A 23,492-nucleotide genomic window follows, 5' to 3' on the forward strand; every position below is an offset into this window, starting at 1 on the left:
AAGGTTTTAATATTGTTTTTTTTTTCCACATTTATTAATCTAATATTCCTGTTATGTGTTTCTCCTAATGCTGTTTAACTCTAAATTGATTTGTTGGAAAGCAGCTTCAACTGGAGCCCTGACAGTTTCTGATGGTTAAATATAAGTTTAAAACTTGTAATGAAAGTTGAAGTTTTCTTCATTAAATGATCTGATAGCTAAGCAGACGTCTGTCTGTGTTTCTTCCTGACAGCATGATGAGTGATGTCCGACTGTCTGCAGCTCCTCCGTCTCTCTGTGAGGTCACAGCTTCACCCACAGGATGTGGTTTCCACGGCAACGAACCTCCAGCTTTCGTCCTGCCGCCTCGAAACGTCAGGGTCAGCCTGGGAGGAGACGCCCGACTGGAGGGGAAGGTGAGGCATTAACCCAAACAGGAACAGGTCAACATCACATGATCCTAAATAATTTATAGTTTTACTGGAGCTGCAGTCGCTTTAACAGAAAACCGCTGTGGGTGTGGATCTGAGTTCAAACGACAGGAAGCTGATTGATAAACAGAGCTGCTTAATTCTTCCTCATTTGTGGTTTTCTTCATGTTTATTATCTCTGAGTTTAGATCAAAGCCTCAGAGCTGAATGAAGAAAATGACTTTGCAGAATGTAAATAGAGTTTTACAGCCTCTCATCTCAGAGTTAACAGTTTCAAACTGTTTATGATGGAGAATAAAGCTGCTCTAGGTTTAATAAAAGGTTTTCTTCTTCTTAATAACTCTATCACTGCTAAGTTATGATCTCCACAACATGCAAATATTTTGTAGTTCATTCACTTAATAATAAATATGAATAGTTAATGTCACAACTAAAAGAAATTGTGAATGAAAAAGAGCAGAAAGATTCACATATAAAGAGAAAATTTACTATTTAGCTTAGGAAATTATTAGACATATTTCAAATGCACAAAAAATAAACCAGAAATACACAATACATCAGTTTATTACATCCCATGTTGCTTCATCAAAATTATTTAGAAATTTATTTTAAAGGCAGAAGGAGGTTTAGATAGTTTGTTTTTTACAACAACCTTTGGAAGAATTTTGAATTATTTGACTTATAACAATGTTTAATTTCCCTTTGGGATTATGAAAATATTTTTTTAATTGGGTTGAAATGAATCTCAAGATTGTTGAATTAAACTGACACCTTCAAATGAATACAACATTTATTCTTCTGAATCTAAATTATTTGAAAATCTACAGAAGATATTCTTCATCAAAGTGTTAGAGCAGAAAACGAGGAGCAGAAAACGAGGAGCATCTCTCGTCAGTTTGCCTCTGAACTCAACATCATGAACAAAACTCAGAGCTGCTCTCAGGTCAGATCTGGACCGTCTGACTGTGACTCAGTCAGCTGACTCAGTCTGCTCTGTTTTCACTCCTGCTTGTATGAAGGTCCAACGCTCTTAGAAACAGCATTTCTGCTCCGGCGCCTCAGATTTATCTGTAGGAAGAATGTAGGACTAATCCCAGAGCGCCTGAACGCACCGTCAGTCCTCAGGCATGATGGATGGAGCCGTAAGGCCTGTTGGCCGCTGAGCTGCAAGTCATCAAACAGTCGCCACATCTGTACTCCACATGCTGCACAAACAAGTCCCGTTTCACGCTGTTTGGGTTTCTGGTTCTGGTCTGCATGGGTCAGTCAGAACCGGACCAGTCAGCCTCAGTTAACGCTCCGCTTCACTGGTTCAGTGAAGCTGGTTTCAGCTACCTGTTGGCAGTTAGTCCTGACTTTTTAACATATTAAACTGGTTCAGGAGGAAGTTTTTATTTGTCTTATGTGGAGACATCTAGTGGTGAAGTTGCAGATTGCAGCCAACAGAATAATTCTAATTCTTTGAATAAGTTAGGCTATAGGTCTGCACAAAACCATGTTTAAGAATAAAATAATTCTTATAAGATGAGTTTTTAGGTCCGTTCTGCCCATTTCGAGCTCTTTTCAGAATGAGCTGTTTTAGGGTTGTCCTGTCACTTTAAATCCAAATGAGCTGCTGCTGGCCACGCCCCCAACTCAATGTTTACACTCGCACATGAAAATGGCTGCAAACAGATGTGCATTAATGTAACTGTACAACTTTGAAAAGCAGAAGTAGAGCCTCCTGCACAACCAACAACAACAACCACTTTTCAGCAAGTGGTTTCTGGATGACAAGTCAATAACGAAACACTTGTCTTTTCCAGCAGCCATTGTACAGCAAATACACAGCGGTAAAACCTGCTGACCAAACATGATGTAGATTATATTGGGTTACTAAACGGGTTTGGATGGGGTTGCTAGGTAGCTGCGCAGTGCCTGTCAATTTTAACTTAAAAATTTAGAGGTTTTTGAAATGGCAAATATTTCTGACACCAAAACCTATTAACTCATTGTCATTTGTTGTCTTTTTGTTTTTAAGTGCTTGGGCTGTTTTTAGAAGCAGTTCAGGCTGAAATGGAAAAACAAAACTGTGCAAAATGTGAACTTTACATAAGTTTTCCAAGTTAATTTAGGAGCTGTTGCTGTTCAGACGGTGCTTTCAGTGACCTGTTGGAAAGCTGATTCTTAAACTTTTGGTTGGAAAATCTTGAATTAGTTCAAAGAAAACATCTGAAACGGAGAAGTCTGAGTAGAGTTGTTTGGTTTTGTCAGTCTGAGGTTTTCTGCAGCTTTCTGTAGTTTGGTTTTTGCTTCTTCCCTCAGATTGGGATGTTTTACTCGTAGCGCTGTGTGGAGTCACATAAATTACAGAATCTGTTCACCCAGTAAGTTGAAATGTGAGCAAATGTATGCCGGTCATGTTTTCTACTGATGTTTGTTCATACTTAAGGAAGATTAACTGAGTGAGTTTTATTGTTCCAATGTTTAACGTATGCTTAAGGTTACTGTCTGTAACTTGAAATGATAAAATCAGACTTTTTAAACTTTATGTAGAGAACATAAATCACTTTTACTCCACTGTTAGACTGCATTTTATCTCAAATATGTACAGAGCTCTGTATAAAGAGCTAAAGGTTCAGGGTTTAACAATTAAAGCTGAAAATTCAGGTTGCATGTTTGTTTCTGCAGACGGAGCCGTTACTGAGTTCATTCAGCTGAATGCATGGCAGAGAGGAAGCAAAGCTGAGGGCAGCTTGAAGACAAACTTCAAGACATTGTGCCATTTTGAAACTTTCTGCCTCGTCATTGTACATGTTTTGATCAAGTTACAAGACAGACGTTGAAGCTTAAAAAGAGGATGTGGTTTCAAATATGCAAATTAGATCTTAATGAATATTCATTCGATCAACTGTACGCAACATTTTATTGATCTGACATAAAAAACAAAAACAAACATCAGAGCAGCTTTGTGCTAAATCATCTATGTTGGAATATGCATAAATTACCTTAGAGAAAATAAGAAGAGAACGCTGCAAAACCACAAAATCTTACAAAATTTTATTACTAATGATTGCTACTAAAATGATAAAACTTTTTCATCAAAATTAAGGAATTATTAGCTTAAAACACAATATTTTGTTGAAAAGTTACTTGTAAGTTAGTTTTGTCTTATTTCAAGTTTACTAAGACATTTAAAGTAGAAATTAAAACACTAAGAGTTTGTGTGTGAGGCACAAATATGACATGATGACATCATACATCAATCATTTCTTTTACTGAGAAATGTACATTTCATAAAACCTGATGTGAACTTTGACAACGCTTCCTTCAGGTCTTCTAAACTCAAAACCAGAACTGTCATGATCTTCCTCTATGCTGGATGAAAACCTGATATTTTCCTCTGTTCGTTGTGTTTCAGGTCAGAGGTCAACCGGAGCCGCAGGTCACATGGTACAGAGACGGGAAGGCTGTGATTGGTGGAGGCCGCTGCTCAGTGGAGCGAGGTGGGCGTGGCACTTTCAGCCTCCTGGTGGGCGGAGTCACAGAGGAGGATCTGGGCTGTTACACCTGTCAGGCGACCAATGAGGCGGGGAGCCGGCAGGTTACCGTGGAGATCCTTCTGGAAGGTACCAGTCCTTATTTCACACACATTTCTGGGAGCAAAACTGTAGAAACTAACGAGATGATCTGATGACAGGAGAATATCTTAGAGACCTGAAACAGCAGAAGATCCTCCTGTCAGTCGCTGTGTGTCAGTTGGCCTGAAAATCGTGCAAATTGGAAATAAGAAAATAAATTAGTTTAATGCAATTAAATTAGAAACACGGCAATTTTGAAAAAACTCACATGAGGTGGTTTTTCAGCCGTATTTCACAAAACTGCAGTGGAAACTCCAAGACGGAGAAGACGAAAGGAAGTGGTAGAAGGATGATGATGATCAATATGAAGGAATTATTGACTTAAAACACAGTTTAGCTTTCTTTGATGACTTGTTGCATGAACAAACTTATTCCTGTTTGATTTTAATTTTATTTCTTACAATGAAAACACCACAATTGCAAAATTGTGTTTTTCAACATTAGTGAAATATTGACAATGCATTTGTAATCAAAATGCATTTTATGATGTTCTGATCAGGTCTCGGATGATTTGATTGGTCAGAATTAAAATTAGAATTTTGCCAGTTGAATCACAGTTTGTTGGAAAGTTTCACATTCAGACAGATTTTGTTGTGAATTAAAAAACAGCAGCAACAACAAAACTTCTTGTCTCATCCATCATTTCACTAGAAAAGAGAATGAATTAATCATTTTCTGACCTTCTTCACCTTGCTTTCTCTTTTCTTGGTACGACCAACTTACAGGAAACTTTACATATTTCTTGCAGTCTGATGGTCTTGAAAACTCAATTGCTTTTTGCCCTGCTTGTATTAACTTGATTCATGCAATAAATTTGTGCAGCTGTTTGAGCAAACAGAGATAATCGGATTATCAGATTCTTCCACAACTTTGCAGCCATTTGTAGGTGAAAGACTCAGTAAATTATGGTCCAGTTGGACCTTCCTCTGGTTCCCAGTTTGCAGTTTGGCTCGTCTTTATACTCACATGTTCTTTCCACAGAAGCTTTACTGTTAATCTGACAGAAACTGTAATCTGTTTAGAGTCACATTAATCAATCATAAATCAACTCTATTTTTTACAGCTGTGTTGGTTTGAGTCTTTATCTAAATACCTGAAGGAGTAAACATTCATCAGGTCCAGCAGATTGGAGTAATTTTCACCTGTTTATTGCATCAGGTGGCAGATAAAACACAGTAATGAGAAGAAAACATTCTTTAAATTGTACTTTTTGACTGCAGATCCTCAGATAATCTTTATTGCACCTTTTTTTATCACAATACTAACAGCTTTTTTCCAGTTTATTATAATTAAACAAAATCTGTTCACATCTACATGTGAAACATTTGTAGGAAAGTTCCACAATCATAAGGTTTGCATTTAGATTTTAAACACAGTTTAAGCAACTGTTTAGCTGTCTTATTTGTGTTTTGAGAAATTGTTTGCAGGAATATCAGTCAAATTTCTCCTGGATGAATTTAAACTTCCTGGAAATCTCTGACCTGTTTTTGTAATGCCAGAAAACCAGCTGATCACTTTAATCTCTTTTTCTTCTCCCTCTTCAAAATGACCAACATTTTCCAGCAGATCACTAATCCTAGTCTTTGTCAGTGTCAAGCAGTTCACCTGGCTGCTTTCCTCTAAATGCATTCATAGCACTTCCCTTAAAAGCGTTCAGTCTAATTCAGTTCGGTGAGATTTGTCACTTTGAGCCACATTAAATACCTCAGTGAAAATGAACCACTGAGCCAAGTGAAGCGTTTTCTGCTCCGCTGGGCTGCAGATCAGCATCCAGCTGAGAAAACATTGTTCAGCAGCTGGAAAAGAATTTGTTTCGTTAACATGCAGCATAACTGGCTGTGTTATTATTATTATAACGATTACAATAGTTTATATAACATGTTTCAGCAGCTGGTTTGTTTCAGCTCATTTTCTGATCTGTAATCAGGAGGAAATTTTAACTTTATGCCAGAATATACAAACATGTTGCAGCTGAATAGAAAGTAAAGTCATTCTGGTTCTGTTGTTAATGTGTTCAGTCCAAACAAAGTTTCTACGGCTCAATCAGAACCTGAACTTTTTCTCTGATGGTCAAATGTTTTTCCACCTGCAGAAAACTTCGGGAAGCAGTCCATCCTGCCGTCCTGGAGGAGATCAGGGTGAGTTCCTACAGTCTCTCTGTCATGTTGGAGGATCTCCTGCTGCAGATTAACTCCCTCTGCTGCTGCGGCTCCTTTAAATCTTTACCGAGGTCCATTAAATGTCAGAACCTCCTCTGGAGGCTTCAGGCTCAGAACCTGCAGCTGCCTGAAGTAGGACAGCAGATTTACTGCTACAGCTGCTTCCTCTGCAACATCTCAGACGTTATAAAACCACTGATTATTTACAGCTTCAGTTCACATTAAGCTGTATGGGACGCTGCAGAGAGGTGACTACATCTCCCATGATTCCAGGTCCAGCTCCTCAGCGATGGAGAACCGGACCAGCATCTGGAGCGAGAGTCCACCGAAGTTCATCTCCAAACCCAGCAGAGTTCTGGTCAGACTGGGACAGAGCGGGAAGTTCTCCACCAAGGCCACAGGACGGCCGCAGCCGCAGGTCACATGGTACAAGGTGGGCGGAGCCTAACAGGCTGAGAGCTGAAACATGTTTGGATTTCATAGCTTAATGAATTTACCTGAAAATAAGTCCAGAAATCTGAGCAGAAGTAAAATGATTAATGCATAGCTGCATTTCCTTTGACCATATAATTGAATAATTTGACATTTCAAAAATAAATTTACTGAATCAAAACATGCCAGTGTCTGACAAAACCTCATAGTTAGTTTTTGCCTTTATAATGAGATGGTTTTTTGGCTGTATAATATTTGGTTTGTTTTGCAAAACAAATTGTTTAACAGAAGTAAAAACACTTTTTTCACATCACAAGTCACATGATCAACAACTGAATGTCATTACTGACACAAACCACAAAGAGGAAAACAATAAGAAGTAGTTGGAGGATCACGGTGCAGCATGTTCTTAAATTATCACATGAACAAACTTATTCATGTGTGATTTTTAATTGAGAAACTGTTTTTGACATAAGTTTAATATGTTTTGCATACAAAAATGCAGCTTATGTTGAACAAGATCTGTGTTTACGAACCAATCAGGATTATAGTCTTTCAAAAATGAACCGTGATTCTTATGACCTCAAAATCAACCTGAAAGATTTTAACCTTTTCGTTTAACTACACATAAAAGAAGCAAAAATAATTCTTCATATTCACTGTTAAACTCTAGAAAACTGGGAGATATGGTAAAAACTATTCTGCAGACAGGAATCTGAAAATAAAACTTCTAACTTGCCTTCTGATAATTTAGTCTTTGTCCTGATCCAATGGTCTTTACATATAATCACAAAATATTGCAGAATCCAGAATTGTCTTTAATCTCAGGAGGAACTGAAGGACTCTGCACTGAAACATTTATGTTGCTCTTTCTTTCATCAATCATTTCTGAGATGATCCAGAAATGATCGTCTCAGAAATCAGGTTTTTACTCCATAAGAAGTTTTTATGGAAGGAAAATACAGAGAAGCTCAATTATTCTAACATTTAGTTTGATCTGCAAACTTCATGGAGCCAAAAAACATTAAGAAAGAAATAATTTATGATTATTAATGATGCAAAAACAATGATGGTATTTGAAATATGCTGTGTCTACAGGTGATTATAATCTGGATTTGAAAACGTTTTATTATGGTTTGAATAAAACAAACTGTAAAAGCTGGAAGCTGCTGCACAGAGGATTTACTCAGAAAACAAAACAGATTTTATAGATATCTTAGAGAAACATGTGGACGACTTGCTGGAGGAAACAGAAAAGATAAATCAGAAAACCGGAGAGGAGCAGGCATTTCGCACATAGTTAATCATGGCAGCTGACAGAATTTACAGGTTGTTCTGTGTTTCTTCTGGAAGAAACGAGAATAAAACTATAAACACACATAGCAAGGTAGAAACATGCCGTAGGCCGCCCTGGGCATCTGCCATCTTCACCCCAATCAGAACCAGCTGCTGCTAATCTCTGTTTCTGATCAGGAGGTTTATGGTTGATGTTGTTAAGCTGCTTTTTGTAGCCTGTCTATGTGTTTGTATGTTTGTCCAGGGGGAGGCGGAGCTTCAGTCATCTGGTCGGATCAGGGTGTTCGAACTTTCTGGTCGTCACTTCCTGGAGATAAAGGAAGTCCAGGCGGAGGATGCAGGAAGTTACACGTGTTCAGTCACCAACAGCGCCGGAGCGGCTACCGCCAGCGCAGAGCTTATAGTTCAGGGTGAGACAACCAATCAGAGCCCAGGATGGTTTACTGTTCAAGGCGTCTTCACTCCTGCAGCTCTATGTTTCCAGCCTGCAGAGGTCAGACGGGTCAGAGAAGAGAACCAGAGGTCATATGAACCAGGTGCTTCATATGAAGCTGAAGCTTCATATGACCCACAAAAACATCAACATAAAAAAACACCAAGTTATTTATGGAGGCTTCAGCTTTGTGACGCCGCTGATGTGAAATCTGCTGCATGTTGATCTGATCCAGTAGAGGAGCTGCTGCAGCTCAGACTGGTTCTGTTGATGTTGAAACTGCTTTTATCTGAATACATAAAAACTGAGATTAGACCTTTGTTGAGGATTTATGTGTTTGTTCCACCTTCAGTTTGAATCTCAGTGTGTGAAAGATTCCTTGGTTCTGTTTCCTTCAGGTGTTCCTGAAGCTTCGTCCAGGTGAGACGATTCTGTCTCTAACAAACTTCTCTTCCATCCTGTTGCTGTTTCATAAACCTGCTGCAGCTTCCACATCCTCACCAACCTGCTGCTTTACTGAGTCATTCTGCTCTAACATTTTCAGAGTATTAACACACCAAAGTTTATCTGAAACTATCTGATCAGGATGTTATCTCCATATCAAACGTTTTATACCTTATATTTCAAGTTAAACGTGTCAAAGATCATATCATTCAAGCGCTTCTGAACAGTAACCACTAACCACTGCACGCAAAATACAGCAGCTTTGACTGCAAAATGCAAATATTACCAAGTATTTTTGGTCTAGTTGCTCGTACAACTATTGGTATGCTTTAATTTAGCCTAAACTAACTTACAAGTAACTTTTCAGCAAGATATTGAAACTTGTTTTAAGTAAATAATTTATAATACAAGTAAATAATATAAATTCCACTGGCAGATTATTTCACTTCTAACATCAGAAAATGTCTTGTTACAAGTGAAATAATCTACCAGTGGAACTAGTATTTTCTTCCTCAGTGTGAAGGAATTATTAAATTAAGAGAAGCTCCTATATTTGGCTGAAAAGTTACTTTTAAGTTAGTGTGCTAAGATATTTGCACTAAGATTTTATGTTTTTGCTGTGGTGAATTCTAGAGACGTTATAGAGATTTCTCTCTTTTTTCTGGCAAATAACAAATTGAGTTTGTTTTTTCATAGAGTTGGTCACAGTTTGAAGACTTAAGCTGCCTTTTTTCTGCACATAATCACAAAACTAACACTGTCCTGCTGGATGCCTCATATTAAAACTTTAAGATGAAACAAAACATCCCACTGTTGAAAACTGCAGCGTTCATCCCTCTGAGGAACCATCAGCCATTAAACCAGTAGAGGGCAGCATTTCTCCCAGTCCTGGCAGGTCGACTGCAGACCAGCAACAGGAACAAACTGCATCCCGGAGGAGCAAACCCCCTGTAGAGCTCCCTCATGTGGCTGGAAAGAGTACTGCTGCCGCTCAGGTAACTGGAGACAACATGGATTAAAGGAGTAAACATTTAATTGTTAAACAGGTTATTTAATTTTGTCGTTAATAAACAAGACCAAGCTGCTTATAAACGTTTCATGTATAGTCACTATGATTAGAATAGCTCTTAAATGTCAATTTGAGATAAAGCAAGTGAGAAGAGAGCCCTCTGTTGGCCAGCAGTAAAACTACATTTCAGGTCAAATAAATCTCCCAGTGATACGTCAAATATTATGTTATAAATTCAATACAAATGGTGAGTCTCAATCCAGTTTTAGGATGTTCTAATTAGAAACCATTAACGAAAAACCCTGAAACAAACAAAAATAATAACATAATATTAAAGTGACTGAGTAATTTTATGATGCAAAATATTAAACAAGAAAATTGTGTTTGTTTGATTTGGGCGAAATTTGAATTTTGTCTGATTTTGCTTTTTTATATTTTAATTAATAATATCATAAGTTATGATAATATAAACACCAAAATTATTCATATTCAGAAACTTTCCACATTGAAGGTGGAATATATTCACCCGGTGGCGCCATTGTCTACGTGACGTCATTTCGACAATGACGTGGCGTCAATTAAGAATAAGATTGTGTTGGAATAACCCGCTCGTTTTGGACTTTTTCTTTTTACTTTCTATTAGTTTTCAAGAACATCTGAACTTCATTTAAACCCTTTAAATTGCTACAAGTTGCATTAAAATGTTAAAATAAGGAATATAAAGCATTTGATTTATCATATAAACCTTTTTTTTTGCAGGTTCAGTCCAGTCGAGTTGATCCGGTTCAATCAGTCAAGGTGGCGCCATCTGCGTCCAGCTGCAGCAGGTTAGAGCCTCTTCCACAATTATTGTCTGTTATTTTATGTTACAGTTTAGAGTTTTGATGTAAATAATTATTTTAGAGCAGCTGCAGGCTTTGTGACATTATGTGAATATGATCTGAGTCTATTCCAGCTCCATTACTTATTTATTTCTCCTAAACGTATTTTCATGCTAGCTGTCAATCAGACCGTTTCCTTCCAGAGCTTTGAGGAGATCCACATCCGGTTCCGGTCTGCGGTTTGAAGCGGTTCCTCTGGACCAGGAGGCCACAGAGGGAACCCAGGTCACCTTCACCTGCCAAGGTAAACCGAGGCTGCAGAGTACAAACATGGGAAAGAAGAGTTTATTTGGCTAATTTAATGTTCAAACGCTTTAATTTATGCAACTAAAAGTTAACAAAGCTTGTTGTTTTCTTTTTAAGTCTTTGTTAATATCCAACTTTTCATGCATTTCAGGCTGTAACAGAAAAGTTGTTAAAATAAAATTGTCTCCTTTTAATGTTTTCATTTCCTCTCCCAGCTTCTTTGCTTTACCTAAACATCCCCCAATCCTGCACTTTGTGTCTATTACAGACACATTTCCAGACAAATGCTACAAAGTTGTTGCTGTTTGAAAAACAAACAACAACAACAACAACAACAACATGGAAATGAAAAATTTTTATGTGACTGATGTGGTAAAAAATATCTAACATTTGATGCTGATCAGATTCCTCTGCCTTCAGTCTCGTCTGTTGCTGACGCCATGGTAACGTGGCTCAGAGACAGGAACCCAGTCAGGACGGGTCCAGGACTTCAGCAGAGACGGGACGGGACTCGTCTGATTCTCACCATGGACAGAGTGACGCAGCTGGACAGCGGGACGTACGGGTGTCGGCTCACCACTCCTGAAGGACTCAGCGTTGCCTCGGCAACATGGATGCTACGCCTCAATCGTACGTCCATTACACCAGAGTTTCCCTGTCCCTGTCCATTTACAGAACAAAGTGTCTCATTGTCTCCCCTCAGGTGCGTCCAGGTGTCCGGTGTTCCTCAGTGAGCTGCAGGACTGCAGCGTGTCAGAGGGTCAGCCCTTCAGCCTGCAGGTCTGTGTGGAGGGAAAACCTGATCCCAGCGTCAGCTGGCAGCTCAACGGTCAGTTTTACAGAAATAAATTCTGCAGGGTCTCTGTTTTCTACAGCCGAGTGTTAGGACCATTTTCAATAGAAAAAAGTACATTTCAGCCAGAAAGCTCAGAAATTTTTGAGTTTTGAATGTCAGAAATTTACAAGTTTTTTTTGTAAAAAAATAATAATAATTTTTGTTTCTTGGAAATTCTTGACTTTGGAGCTCCGAATTCTGAAATTGTGTCTTTATTTTTTTTCTAGAACATTTTGAGATTAATTCCAAAATTTCAGATTTTTTTCTGGCAAATGTCCAACATTTACAACTGAAAGCTTTGTGTTTTTTCTAGAAAATTTCTGAGATGAAACTCAACATTTCTGATATTTTTGGCACAAATTTTAGATTTTTGGGGCCTTGTTTCTTTTTTTTTTTCGTTTTCTTGAAAATTTCTGAGATTAATCTAAAAATATCTGCCTTTTCTGGCAGAAATTTACTCAGTAGTTTCTTTCTGCATGTTTTCCTCCTCTGCAGTGTGTTGACCTCACAGAGCAACAGTAGAAACATTTCAGCAGGATTAAATGCATGAGGCTGAAGTGTCCAGCAGAGGGCAGCAGACATGCAGACACAGACAGTCTTTCTTCTCATATTTTTTATTTATTGAGCGCTATATAAAGATATATTGTGTTATCGTGTTTTGGCTCCCAGCATCATTTTGCTTTGCTAAACAGAGTTTGTGCCGGGCAACAGGACGGAATGATGTTGGCTGAGCACAGAAAGAAAAACATAAATCCAGATAAGATAATAAGCAGCAGAGTGGAAACCTGCTGAGAAAAACCGTTTAAAGCCAGGAAAGAGATTCTGTTTTTAGGCTTTATTTTTAGAAAACCGGAGTTGATTTAAAAAAAAAAAAACTGAATGGAAAAATGGAAACAGAGAGACGGATCAAATCAACCCTGTGAAACATCACACACAAGTCAAACAAAGTATATAAAAAAAATTTGATTCTCTTTCTATCTAGATGCCAAACTTTGTAGATCTGATTTTTAAAATGCAGAAATATTAAAAAAGGATGATAGCAAAAGGATGTTTAAAGATAGTAAGCTATCGCCATCTACAATTACCGTTGAATAATTAATGAGTTTAAACGACATTTAATTCCCCTTTGGGGTCAATAAAGTATACTTGAATTTGAAACCAACGGAAACTGTCAGCAACATTTCCATTTTAAAGGAGACACTGAAGCTTGAGGGAAAAGTTGGTATTTCCAATCTCAAATGAAATAAAAGTGCCTTCATTAAAATGTTTCTAAGTAAACTGTGGCCTTAACACAGCTTTATTATGTTATGCTATAAAACATACATGCATGTATTGGAGGACATATTAGGTGTTTGTTTTATTTCCCAAAAGTTTAATTTTAATTTTCCCAAAACTGACAAATTAAAGAGGAGAGATGTTTTCAGAGCTGGAACAGCCGGCCGTGTTTTACAGAGAGCTTCTCGTTGGACGGTTGAACAGCTTCAGGACAAGAGCTGGAAACCATATAAAGACAAAACATGCTGCTTCAGGGAGCGCACACACAGGAACACACTGAGAGCGCTTGGCCGACCCAACAAGGGCATGCACAGCGAGTTCACCGTGTTTCAGAGCTGCACTCCATCATGCTGTGGGACTCCTGCTCTCTGCCAATCCAGTCACTCCTCCACCTGCAGCCCAGAGTTACTCCACAGTCTGAGGGCCTGGAATAAATCTGCTCACACAGCAGCTGCGTTAAACCTCAGATGTAAAGGTTGAATCCTCCTGCTGCTGCTAAAATAACTGAAACAGAGAAACTTTCTGCACAATTAAATATTACAAACTTAAGTTAGTTCTGGTTTAGAACAAACTTATCTGATGACTAATTACAACAGTCATCAGTTAGACTTTTGGTCAAACTTACTCCCATATAAAATATCAGGCTTGACGATATAGCTGAAAAACATATCATGATATAACCGTTTTGTATCAGTCCATACCGATAATTGTTGATTAGTTTTCTTGTTTTAAAGGGGCAGTATTATGAAAAATTCAGATTTTGTACTTCCATTTGGGACTGCTTCTAAAAACAGCCCAAGAGCTTAAAAGAACACCCAGCCATTTTTTGGTGTCTGGAAAACGAGCCCCATTGTTGAGTCCTAATCTAAATGGTATCGCTATTACCTAGCAACCCAAACTGAGCTCCAGTACTTTTTGCCAGCTGAATTTACTGCTGTATTCATTGTACAATGGCTGCTGGAAAAGACAGGTGTTTTGTTGTTGACTTGCCATCCAGAAACCACTTGCTGTATTATTACTGGTTGTGCAGGAGGCTACAATTCTGCTTTTCAAAGATTTATGGTTGTATTTTCATGTGACAGTGTAAACATCGAGTTGGGGTCGCGACCAGCAGCAGATTATTTGGATTTAAAGTGACAAGACAGTCTAAAACGGCTAAAATCTCATGATCTAAGAATAATTTTGTGCAAAACTTGTAATGAACATGTTTTATATCGGCCATAAACTTATTCTAACCTGTTTAAAGAACATTTCACCTTTAAACATCTGATTTACCAATAAACTGGTGGCTTGACTTTTTCTGTTTTAACCAGGTTATTGCTAGCTAACCAAAGAGTGAGTGAGTTAATGCCACCAAACTTGATTAGCCAGACACTAAAGTCGTTGAGCAACTAAGATCTTTCTTCTGCCTACATCTCCCAAAATGCTTTGCAGTTCTGGATCGGAGTTCAGTGAATATTCTATACATTGAATATTGGACATTCTATCAGATATTTTATCTACTGATATTGATCAGGTGTATATCGCAGTATAAATTATTGATTTATGTATTGTGTACAGTATAAATGCATTTTATTGTTTCTCAAATTTTAACATTGTTATCATGACTATGTAAGAAAATTGTGCAGTTGTGATATAATTCTGGAATATTGTGATTATAATATCGGTTGATATCATGATGATATCTGCTGCTTGTTTCTGTTCTGTTGTGATGAAGATGATGAAGTTTCCTCTTCCTCCTTCAGGTCGTCCTCTTCCTCCCAGGACCCGGTCCTCACATGTTGGGGGCGTGGCCAAGCTGATGGTCCAGAATGCATCACGCCATGATGGCGGCGTCTACGTGTGTGTGGCGGAGAACATCCACGGTCGAGCAGAGAGCAGTGCCCGGGTTCAGGTCAAAGGTCAGAAGATTCACTAACAGTGATGAGGAAAGGAACTCGCAGGTCACAAAATCCATTAAATAAAAATGCAAAAACATTTTTTTATTATTTTTCTTTTTTTTTTTTTTCTTTTTTTTTTTACATCCTCAATAATAATTTTCATGAGATGTATAAAACATTTAAACAATTTCCAAATCTTTGGGTCATCAGTTGATTTCTAGTTTGTTGGCCACATTTTTTCCGTTCCTGTCTTGCAGACAGAGGGCCGATCAAAATCATTTCAAGGACCACAAATGGCCCCTGGGCCACACTTTGGACACCTCTGTTCTAAAAAGTTGTTTCATTTCAGGAATTCAAATAAAGTTCTATAGATTATTTAAGCAGAGTGGTTCATGTCTACCAGTTATTTTGATTATTTAAACCAATATTTTATTCTGTTTAAAGGCATCATAATTGGCTGGTTATGTCCAAGTGTAAAATAAAACTGTTTTTTATAACATGGGTGTTAATTACTTATAATAAATTAGCTACTAAATCAAAGTCACTGAGAGGTTTGTTGGAATATTTTCTCATGAAGTTGAATATAAACTTTTATTTTATCACATTTAATATTCAGAGTTTCTCCCTGATATGAAGCAGCAACAATAGTTTTATTGTTGCACAAGAAGATACTCGTCAATATTGAGTTAATCTCTTATTTTTCCTGCCTGAACTGAGCTGGGTTTATAAAGGTTTTCATGGGTCTGATTTGTTGTTTATGAAGAACCACAGAAATCATTCATCAGCATGTAACACAGAAACCTTCATCACAGCTTTATAAGGAAAATCAGAGAACGGGAGGAAAATCTGACAGAAGCTGGAAATCCCCAGCTACACAAACTCAGTGAAATATCAGCAGATTCCCACAAACTGACCCACTGAGTCCTCAGGATGTCCATGTGTGGACAATAAACCGTATCTGAGACCAGAACAGATATCTGTGTCTTACAGCTGTGGATTTAATCACTTTTTATTTTCAGCTCAGCTTCTCCAAACGATTTAACAGACATAATGGCTCTTATCAGTCATTCAGTCACTTTCCACTTCCTCTTTTTCTTTCTCAATGCAAAAACAGAGAATTAACCTGAGAATCAGGTAATAATAAATATTATTTATTATCTTGTTATTTGTGAGGTGGTTTCAGCCCCTCATAATGACCTCGCAGTAAACAGATCAGCCATTTTGTTTGATACGATTTCCTGACTTCCCATTCACTCAAGCTCCTCTTTTCCCGAAAACAGACACATTTATTCAGAGCACAGCTAACAGTTAATGCGTAGCAACTGTTAGCTGTGCTTTTTTTATTCTAGTAAAGACAAAAGATGACCATGACTTGTTTTGGTTTCTGTTAAGAACATACAACTATGTGGATCCTGTTGAAAAGAAAAAACATGTTAAGTTAAAAACTAGATGAGTTTATTAAAACTGCTCATTGAGTGACTGAGTATTTCTCATCAGCAGCTTTGTGACCAACGTTTGGTCAGTTTTCATCTCTGGAGCAAACAGTGGAGGGTTGAAAGGCCAAGAGGAAGAACATCAACCAGGACCTTAGACGACTTTTAAAGTTCATCAGTCTACATAGAAAGATTATTTACAAATGGAAAACATTTCAGATATTAAAACTTGCAATATTCAGAAAAAGTAGAAAAACATCATTTTTCTTTCTGTTATTTTTCTTGTGCCATTTTTTGTCGTTTTTTTCTATTTTCGTTTCTTTCTCTCCCTCTGTCTCCATCTTTCTTTCTTTCACACCGTGTCCTCTCTGGTATGTCTGATATGTACACAGAAGAAAAGAACCACTTGAGTACAAAAGTTCAGCCTTTCACGTGCCACACAGATATTCTTGCATGTTCACACACACTCAGCAAACAGAGCGTTGGGTTGTGTGCCAATGCAGGGAGGAAAAGGAAATCCTTTCTCCTTATAAGGAAACGGCTGAGTGAGGAACACGGTGATGCTTTCCGTCGCTGACTCTCCTCCTCTGGTCTGACAACATTCCCAGTTTAGTGGGAAGTCTGTGGAAGCTGCAGGAGGGGACCAGAGATCTGATCTGGAATCAGATCCAACACAGATTTGTAGCTGTTCCTCCATCAGTTGTAGATTGGAAACCTCCATTCACACATCTGGTCAAATGATGGAGGAAACTGATCAGTGATCAGATGCACATGGACTTTAGTTCCCTTTGAGTTCAGCCTGCAGGGCAGCAGCATCAAGTTCTGCCTTAAAGTCAAACATCTGATTTTAATAACATCTGATTCAGACTTACAGGCTCATTGAAGCTGGAGTAGAGCTGCAGTGATGTTAGGAAACCTTTAAACGAAGCGTCCAGTTCTCTGTGGCCTTCAGCATCGTGGGTCAGATGATTGCACTGCAAAAACTCTAAATCTTTCCAAGTATTTTTGGTCTAGTTTCCAGTGCATATGTCTTGGTTCACTTGACATAAGACAAAACTAACTGACAAGTAGCTTTTCAGCAGCTTGTTTTGAGTCATTCATTCCTTAATATTGATGAAAAAATGCTTTTTTTCTTTCTTTCCTTTATTTAACCAGGAAAAATCCTTATGAGATCCTGATCTTATTTTCAAGAGGTTGAGTTCTTGAAAATCTGCAACACACAACTTGGTTACACAAAAGTAAAAAAATTAAAACATGCATTTTTTTTAGTTCCACTGGCAGATAATTTTACTTATAACATGTGGAAAATGTCCTGTTAAATGTGAAGTAATCTGCCAGTGGAACAACAAACTCCTCTGTGTTGCTCAAAAGTTACTTGTTTGTTTTTATCTTTTTTTTATGTGCACTAAGATATCGGCACTAGAATTAGATCAAAAATATTTAAGAGTTTTTGGTTTTCCTGTGAAGTTGTCAATCTAATAGAGCAGCTGATTGTCATGTTTGACGATTTCTGACTTTTTCTTCTTTGTGTGTTTTTGTGCTGCAGGTATGGTGCAGTCTCAGAGGTCAGAGGTCACAACAGCAGGTCAGGCTCCTCGCTTCATTCGCCGTCTAAGCGATCTGAAGGTGATGGATGGGAGCAGAGTCTCCATGACGGTGGAGCTGAGCGGTACGCCCTCGCTGTGTGTGTGTGTGTGTGTGTGTGTGTGTGTGTGTGTGTGTGTGTGTGTGTGTGTGCGCGCTGTGGTATTTCCTGTCTGATCTCCAGGGACACGGTGCAGATGAGATGAAGACAGATTGACTGTAGTTCTGCCTCTTCATTTCCTCTGTTTGTGTTTGTCTTGTTGTTGGGACAAATATCTGGTCTGTCCTCATAAAACCAGTAAAACCAGTAAAAACATCCTGGTGTTTGGGTGAAGTTCAGGTTCCTGAGCAGAAAGACGGACGGCAGCAAAATTATTTAGAGTCTGAATCACAATCTGTGGCTTCAAGTCTAAAAAGCATTTAAAACTGCATAAAAACAAACTCTTACCAAATATTTTAGTTCTAGTTTCTAGTTCAAATATCTTATTACACTTAAAATAAGACAAAAATATCCTACAAGTCACTTTTCAGCATGAAGTAGGAGCTTGTTTTAAGTAAATAATTCCTTAATATTGATTTTATCCACTGGCAGATTATTTTACTTGTCACAAGACACATTTCCCCTGTTAGAAGTGAAATGATCTGCTGATGGAAATAGTACTTTCACTTTAATATTAAGGAATTATTTATATGAAACAAGCTCCTATATCTTGTCGGAAAGTAAATTTTACTTTATTTTGAGTTTTCTAAGAACTAGAACAGAAATACTTGGTAATATTGCATGTTTTTGCAGTGAATGTGTGTTTTTCTCTTCAGACTGAAGCTTCATCCCTCTTATCATCACTCCCATGTGTGTGTGTGTGTGTGTGTGTGTGTGTGTGTGTGTGTTATGTAATGAGTTTCCACAGAGACTTGTCTCCATATAAGCTGTTTGCATATCGCTCTGCATCTCTTTTGTTGCTCAGTTTAAGAGATCTGTGCGTCTGTCATGATGATAAATGTATCAGAGACGATAAATTGTCCCACAGTTATTGCGATAAACGATGGTATTGTTGTCTTGATACCATTTTCAATTAATATAATAACAACCTAATAATGTAGGAACACATTCTCAAATATTAATGAACTTTAAATTCTAATTGACACTGGAGCTGGAAGATATTTTAAATATCCAAAGTAAATAAACAAAACAACAGAAACAACAAATAAAATGAATTATGAACAAAGTTCATCTAAACACCAACTGAAAACTTTTGTCATCCAGTTTTTGGTAGAAAGAGAAAAAAAATCATTCAGATGGAAATTATTGAGCTTGTTTTAATTTATTATGCGATTAATTGACAAGACAAAGTTAATGCAGAAAATAAACATTTAAATTCCTGCCAATGCCAAAAACACAAAGTAACAGTGTAATAAAGGTGGAAGCTTCATTATACTGTCACTATTTTATCTCTACAGCTTTACCAAAACCAAAACAGCAGAATCTTTTCTGTCAACATCAAGTTAAATAAAATTTGAGTTTTTACTGTTTGGGATAAAATTCAAGTAAATTTAAAATATGCATATTTTATGCATATTTTAAAGTTAAATTCTTCATGCAATTTTTCCTGATTTGGGTTGATAAATTACTCCTAGAGGTTTTTTTTTAAATATAAATAATCCAGTGATTGGTGCAGTCAGACTGAGGTGACCTTTGACCTGCAGGTGAGCCTCCTCCTCTGGTGATGTGGCTCCATGACGGGCAGGAGGTCTCTGAGTCGGAGGACTTCCACCTCCTCAGGGAGGAGAACCGCTACACTCTGCTGATCCAGGAGGTTTTCCCAGAAGACACTGGGGCCTACAGCTGCCGGGCCTGGAACCAGTACGGAGAGGACCAGACCCAGGCCCGGCTCACCGTGGAAGGTCTCACATAACAATTAAATTACTAGGAAAACTAAATGTTGTTGTAACTCGTTTAATTAAAGATTTACTGTAGATGGTGATGAAAAATGTCTCCTGTAGCAGTCAGTGTTACAACGCATTTAAAGAACATCGATTGAGGATGAATAAAAATGTGTCTGTAAATGTGAAAGGTCAATTAAAATTGAAATAAAGTCAATCACACTAGATATGCAATATTGATATCTGTAATGTTCCCGATATTTAAAAAAAATTCTAGATCAGGTTTTGGTGAAAATGTTAAGATTTGCTTAAAAACCTAAAGATAAAAGTCTAAATAACCTATTTAGACAGCTTATTATAATAAAAAAGGTTGATTCAGGGGTTATTTTCACTGTAAAATAAATGGCTGATCATAATTATTCTGTTTAAAGGGAGTTATTTGTTTCCACTGTCGCCTTATGCTCACGCAGCAGGAAGCATGGCTCCAAAGCAATCAAACTTTCTTCCTGGAAACTTTTTACCATATTACACTTATTAAACTATAAAAAACATCCAGTGTATGTATTGAATTTTAACAATTTAAGTGTTTGACCTGTTTGTGTTGTAAAGTGTCCCAAGATAAAACATTTTTGCAAATATGTGTTATATAAAAAAAATGGTTTCAAATTAAACATCTGCAGTTTTATGCAAAAACAGCCTCAAAACTATTTGAGAAATGTTTAAGATTTTAGACAGAAAAAAGAAAAGTCAGCTTAAACTGTGAAATCAAGAAGTGTTGGTAGTGACACGTTTCATCTGTAGGAGTAAAGGAGTGAATTATTCGCTGACGGCGTTAGGAAAGCATCTCTAATACGCTGACATAAGAAATAAAACATTTTATATTCTCCTGAGGGTTTAGTTTATTCATCAGATCTTCATGTCTTCTCTTGTTTTGACATTTTTCACTGGATTTTCTGTTGTAGAGATTAAGTGCTGACAGATTCAATCAGCTTCAGCTTTTAGGAGTTTTTTGTTGTTTTTTTTTGTCAGAACCTCAGGACGGCGTCCAGCCCTGGTTCATCACAAAACCCAAAGCGGTGAGCGCCGTCACGGGTCAACACGTCCTGCTGTCCTGTGCCATCGCCGGAGACCCGTTCCCCCAGTACACATGGACCAGAGCGGACCAGAACCGAGCGCTGAGCTCCGGAGGAGACTACGAACTGCTGCAGAAGGAGGACGTCGTCTCGCTGCTCATCAGGTCTGAAAGTTTTACACCTGCAGCCTGAAACGTTTCTGAAGAACACAGAGAACGAAGTGTCTGTTTCTGTTTCAGACGGGTCCGAAAGCATCACGCAGGAGAATTCCTGATCACCCTGAGGTGACACACTAACACACTGCACGCAGGAAACAAACCAGAAACTGAGCAAACATGAAGGAATAATCCTGCATGATCTGCGGTTCAGATTGGAGGATTAAAGTCTCCCTCCCCCCGCCTGAATCTGTCCATATATCCGTAATCTGTCACACGCTGCAGACTGACCGCCGTCATCTCATTTAGTCATGAGAAAATGTGTCAAATATAACACACACAAACGAGTTTAGATCCTAAAATATCTAAAACCTCATGTTGGTCGACTGCAGCAACATAAAGCATCATCTGAAGATTAATCTGAGGAAGAAATTGTTGCTAACGCACGTAAACAAGTTCAGATCTTAGTAGTGTTTTCCAATTTACTACTGATTTATCTATCCTGTCCTATTCCAATTCCAGTGATGTCAAAAAAGTGTTTGCTCATTCATAATTTCTGAATTCCTTCAGAACATCAAACCCAGTTAAAATATTAATCAAAGAAAACACAAGTAAACACAAAATGCAGTTTTTAAATTAAGGTGTTTATTTAAAAAAGTGAAGTAAAGTAACTTAAAACATGCAAAAAAGATGGGAAATCAGGAAGTGGGCAAACACTGTATAACAGCTACTTATAATAAAAAGTAACTGAGGTTGTGTTTGTGTGTCAGGAATAAAGTGGGAGAATGCAGCGCTGTGGCTCAACTGTCTGTCACTGAAGGAGAACCTGAAGGAGGAGACAGAAGGTGAAGAAAAATACATTTTATTTAAAAATCAAGTGTTTCTACAGTAAGTGACTGACCTGAATGACAGTTATTAATACTCAGGTTATTGATTTGATTAGAGGAAAAGTATGAACATAACATGGTGAAATTATAATGATCTGGCTGCATGAAGAGGTTTAGCACTTTTTCATACTTTGCACACACTTCTCTGATCAGTGAAAGAGAATCCGTCTGCATCACCATCAGCTTTTTGCTGATGTAGCAGAAAAATCCCAACAGAGGAAACACAACAACACATGGATCTACTGGAAAAGCTCAACCCTTGGGTCATCCTGTAGTCATGCTTGTTTTGTATTCAGAAGATTCATTCACTGTTGGTAATTTTACAATAACAGACAAGAAATATGTTAAAATTACTGCAAGTCAGTGAGGATTTGAACCGTCCGATTGCTGATTTAAAAAAAAAAAGGGTGAAAAGGTGAGGGGTGTTGGAGCTCGGTTAGGAAGAGAGTGATCTATCACTGATCACTGATAGATAATCAGTGATTATCAGTGATGCTTCATGCTGAGTGAGGAGACTTTAGAGGAAATCTCTGCCTAAGCTGCTGATGGAGAAGGTTAGGAAACCTCAGACAGAGTTTTTCTGTGTGAAGGACAGTGAGACAGTGGTGAGGTGTGAGGTAAACATCGAAGAAAGACTCAAAGTGGATGTGGACTGTCATTAGGCATTTACTCTGTAATTCCTGTAGTTTGCACTGGTGATGGTTGGTTTTATAGAGGAAGTCATGCTGGAGTCTCCATGGACTCTGATTCCCACAGACATCCCACTGGAGTGAGTGAAAAGCAGAAAACAGCAGATGTTTAATGGATGAAGGATTTCTGTAGGGTTGGTGTGACAGAACAGGCTGAAATGACAGGCAGAATATAAGAAAGTTTATTAATGTGCTGTGCAAAATTCACATTTTGCTCAGTTTTGTATTTCCATTTGGGTTTCAACTGCTCATATAAACAGCTTAGAAAAACTTGCTGGAAAATACAAATGTTTTGTTGTTGACTTACACTGCAAAAACACATTTTTATTCTACGTTCTAGTGCAAATATCTTAGTTCACTTGAAATAAGACAAAATTGACTTACAAGTAGCTTTTGAGCAAAATATAGTTCCACTGGCTGATTTTTTTGCTTACAAGACATTTTCCTATATTATAAGTGAAATAATCTGCCAGTGGAACTAGTACATTTCATCAATATTCAAGAATTTGTGAATTAAAATAAGCTCCTATATCTTGTTGAAAAGTTTCTTGTAAATCAGTTTTCCCTTATTTCAAGTGTACTGAGATATTTCCTCTAGAATTTAGTTAAAAATAGTTTGTAAGATTTAGTGATCTTCCAGATATTGTTCACAAACAACATGCTGCTTGTTGGTTGTGCAGGAGGCTCCACGTCTGCTTTTCAAAGATGTACGATTGAGTAATTTTGCATCTGTTTGCAGTAGTTTCCTATGTGAGTGTAAACATTGAGTTGCGGCCTGTGGCCAGCAGCAGCTTATTTATATTTAAAGTGACAAGACGCCCTAAAATATCAAAATAGGAACTAAAATCTCATTTCCTAACCCTAAGAATG

At 37.8% G+C, this 23,492-nt stretch overlaps 1 protein-coding gene and 1 long non-coding RNA gene across 5 annotated transcripts in view; one reads left to right on the forward strand and one right to left on the reverse strand.

Moving 5' to 3' along the window:
• Positions 1–219: 219 nt before the first annotated feature.
• mylka (myosin, light chain kinase a) overlaps positions 220–23,492 on the forward strand; it is a 48,845-nt gene continuing 25,572 nt past the window's right edge. For 2 of the 4 annotated variants that reach the window (XM_015021744.1, XM_015021745.1), the window contains exons 1-17: positions 220–395; positions 3,811–4,018; positions 6,123–6,168; positions 6,463–6,622; positions 8,162–8,327; positions 8,749–8,770; positions 9,621–9,789; positions 10,563–10,630; positions 10,828–10,928; positions 11,351–11,560; positions 11,634–11,759; positions 14,786–14,941; positions 17,900–18,022; positions 19,642–19,839; positions 20,848–21,055; positions 21,131–21,175; positions 21,817–21,891. In XM_015021744.1, the coding sequence (XP_014877230.1) occupies positions 234–395; positions 3,811–4,018; positions 6,123–6,168; positions 6,463–6,622; positions 8,162–8,327; positions 8,749–8,770; positions 9,621–9,789; positions 10,563–10,630; positions 10,828–10,928; positions 11,351–11,560; positions 11,634–11,759; positions 14,786–14,941; positions 17,900–18,022; positions 19,642–19,839; positions 20,848–21,055; positions 21,131–21,175; positions 21,817–21,891 (2,243 nt within the window). In that variant the 5' untranslated portion in view covers positions 220–233. Of the gene's footprint in view, positions 396–3,810; positions 4,019–6,122; positions 6,169–6,462; positions 6,623–8,031; positions 8,328–8,748; positions 8,771–9,620; positions 9,790–10,562; positions 10,631–10,827; positions 10,929–11,350; positions 11,561–11,633; positions 11,760–14,785; positions 14,942–17,899; positions 18,023–19,641; positions 19,840–20,847; positions 21,056–21,130; positions 21,176–21,816; positions 21,892–23,492 lie in introns of those variants that run through there. The other 2 variants (XM_015021747.1, XM_015021746.1) reach the window with 2 other exon arrangements.
• On the reverse strand, positions 22,789–23,095 carry LOC106939362 (uncharacterized). Its single transcript, XR_001422818.1, has 2 exons — positions 22,982–23,095; positions 22,789–22,896 (listed from the first exon to the last, which is right to left on the reverse strand). It is a non-coding gene; the product is annotated as an uncharacterized LOC106939362 (long non-coding RNA).

The sequence above is a fragment of the Poecilia latipinna genome, unplaced genomic scaffold (genome assembly GCF_001443285.1).
Source record: "Poecilia latipinna isolate Pla-1442-1.1 unplaced genomic scaffold, P_latipinna-1.0 Scaffold2845, whole genome shotgun sequence".
NCBI classification, from domain to species: Eukaryota; Metazoa; Chordata; class Actinopteri; order Cyprinodontiformes; family Poeciliidae; genus Poecilia; species Poecilia latipinna.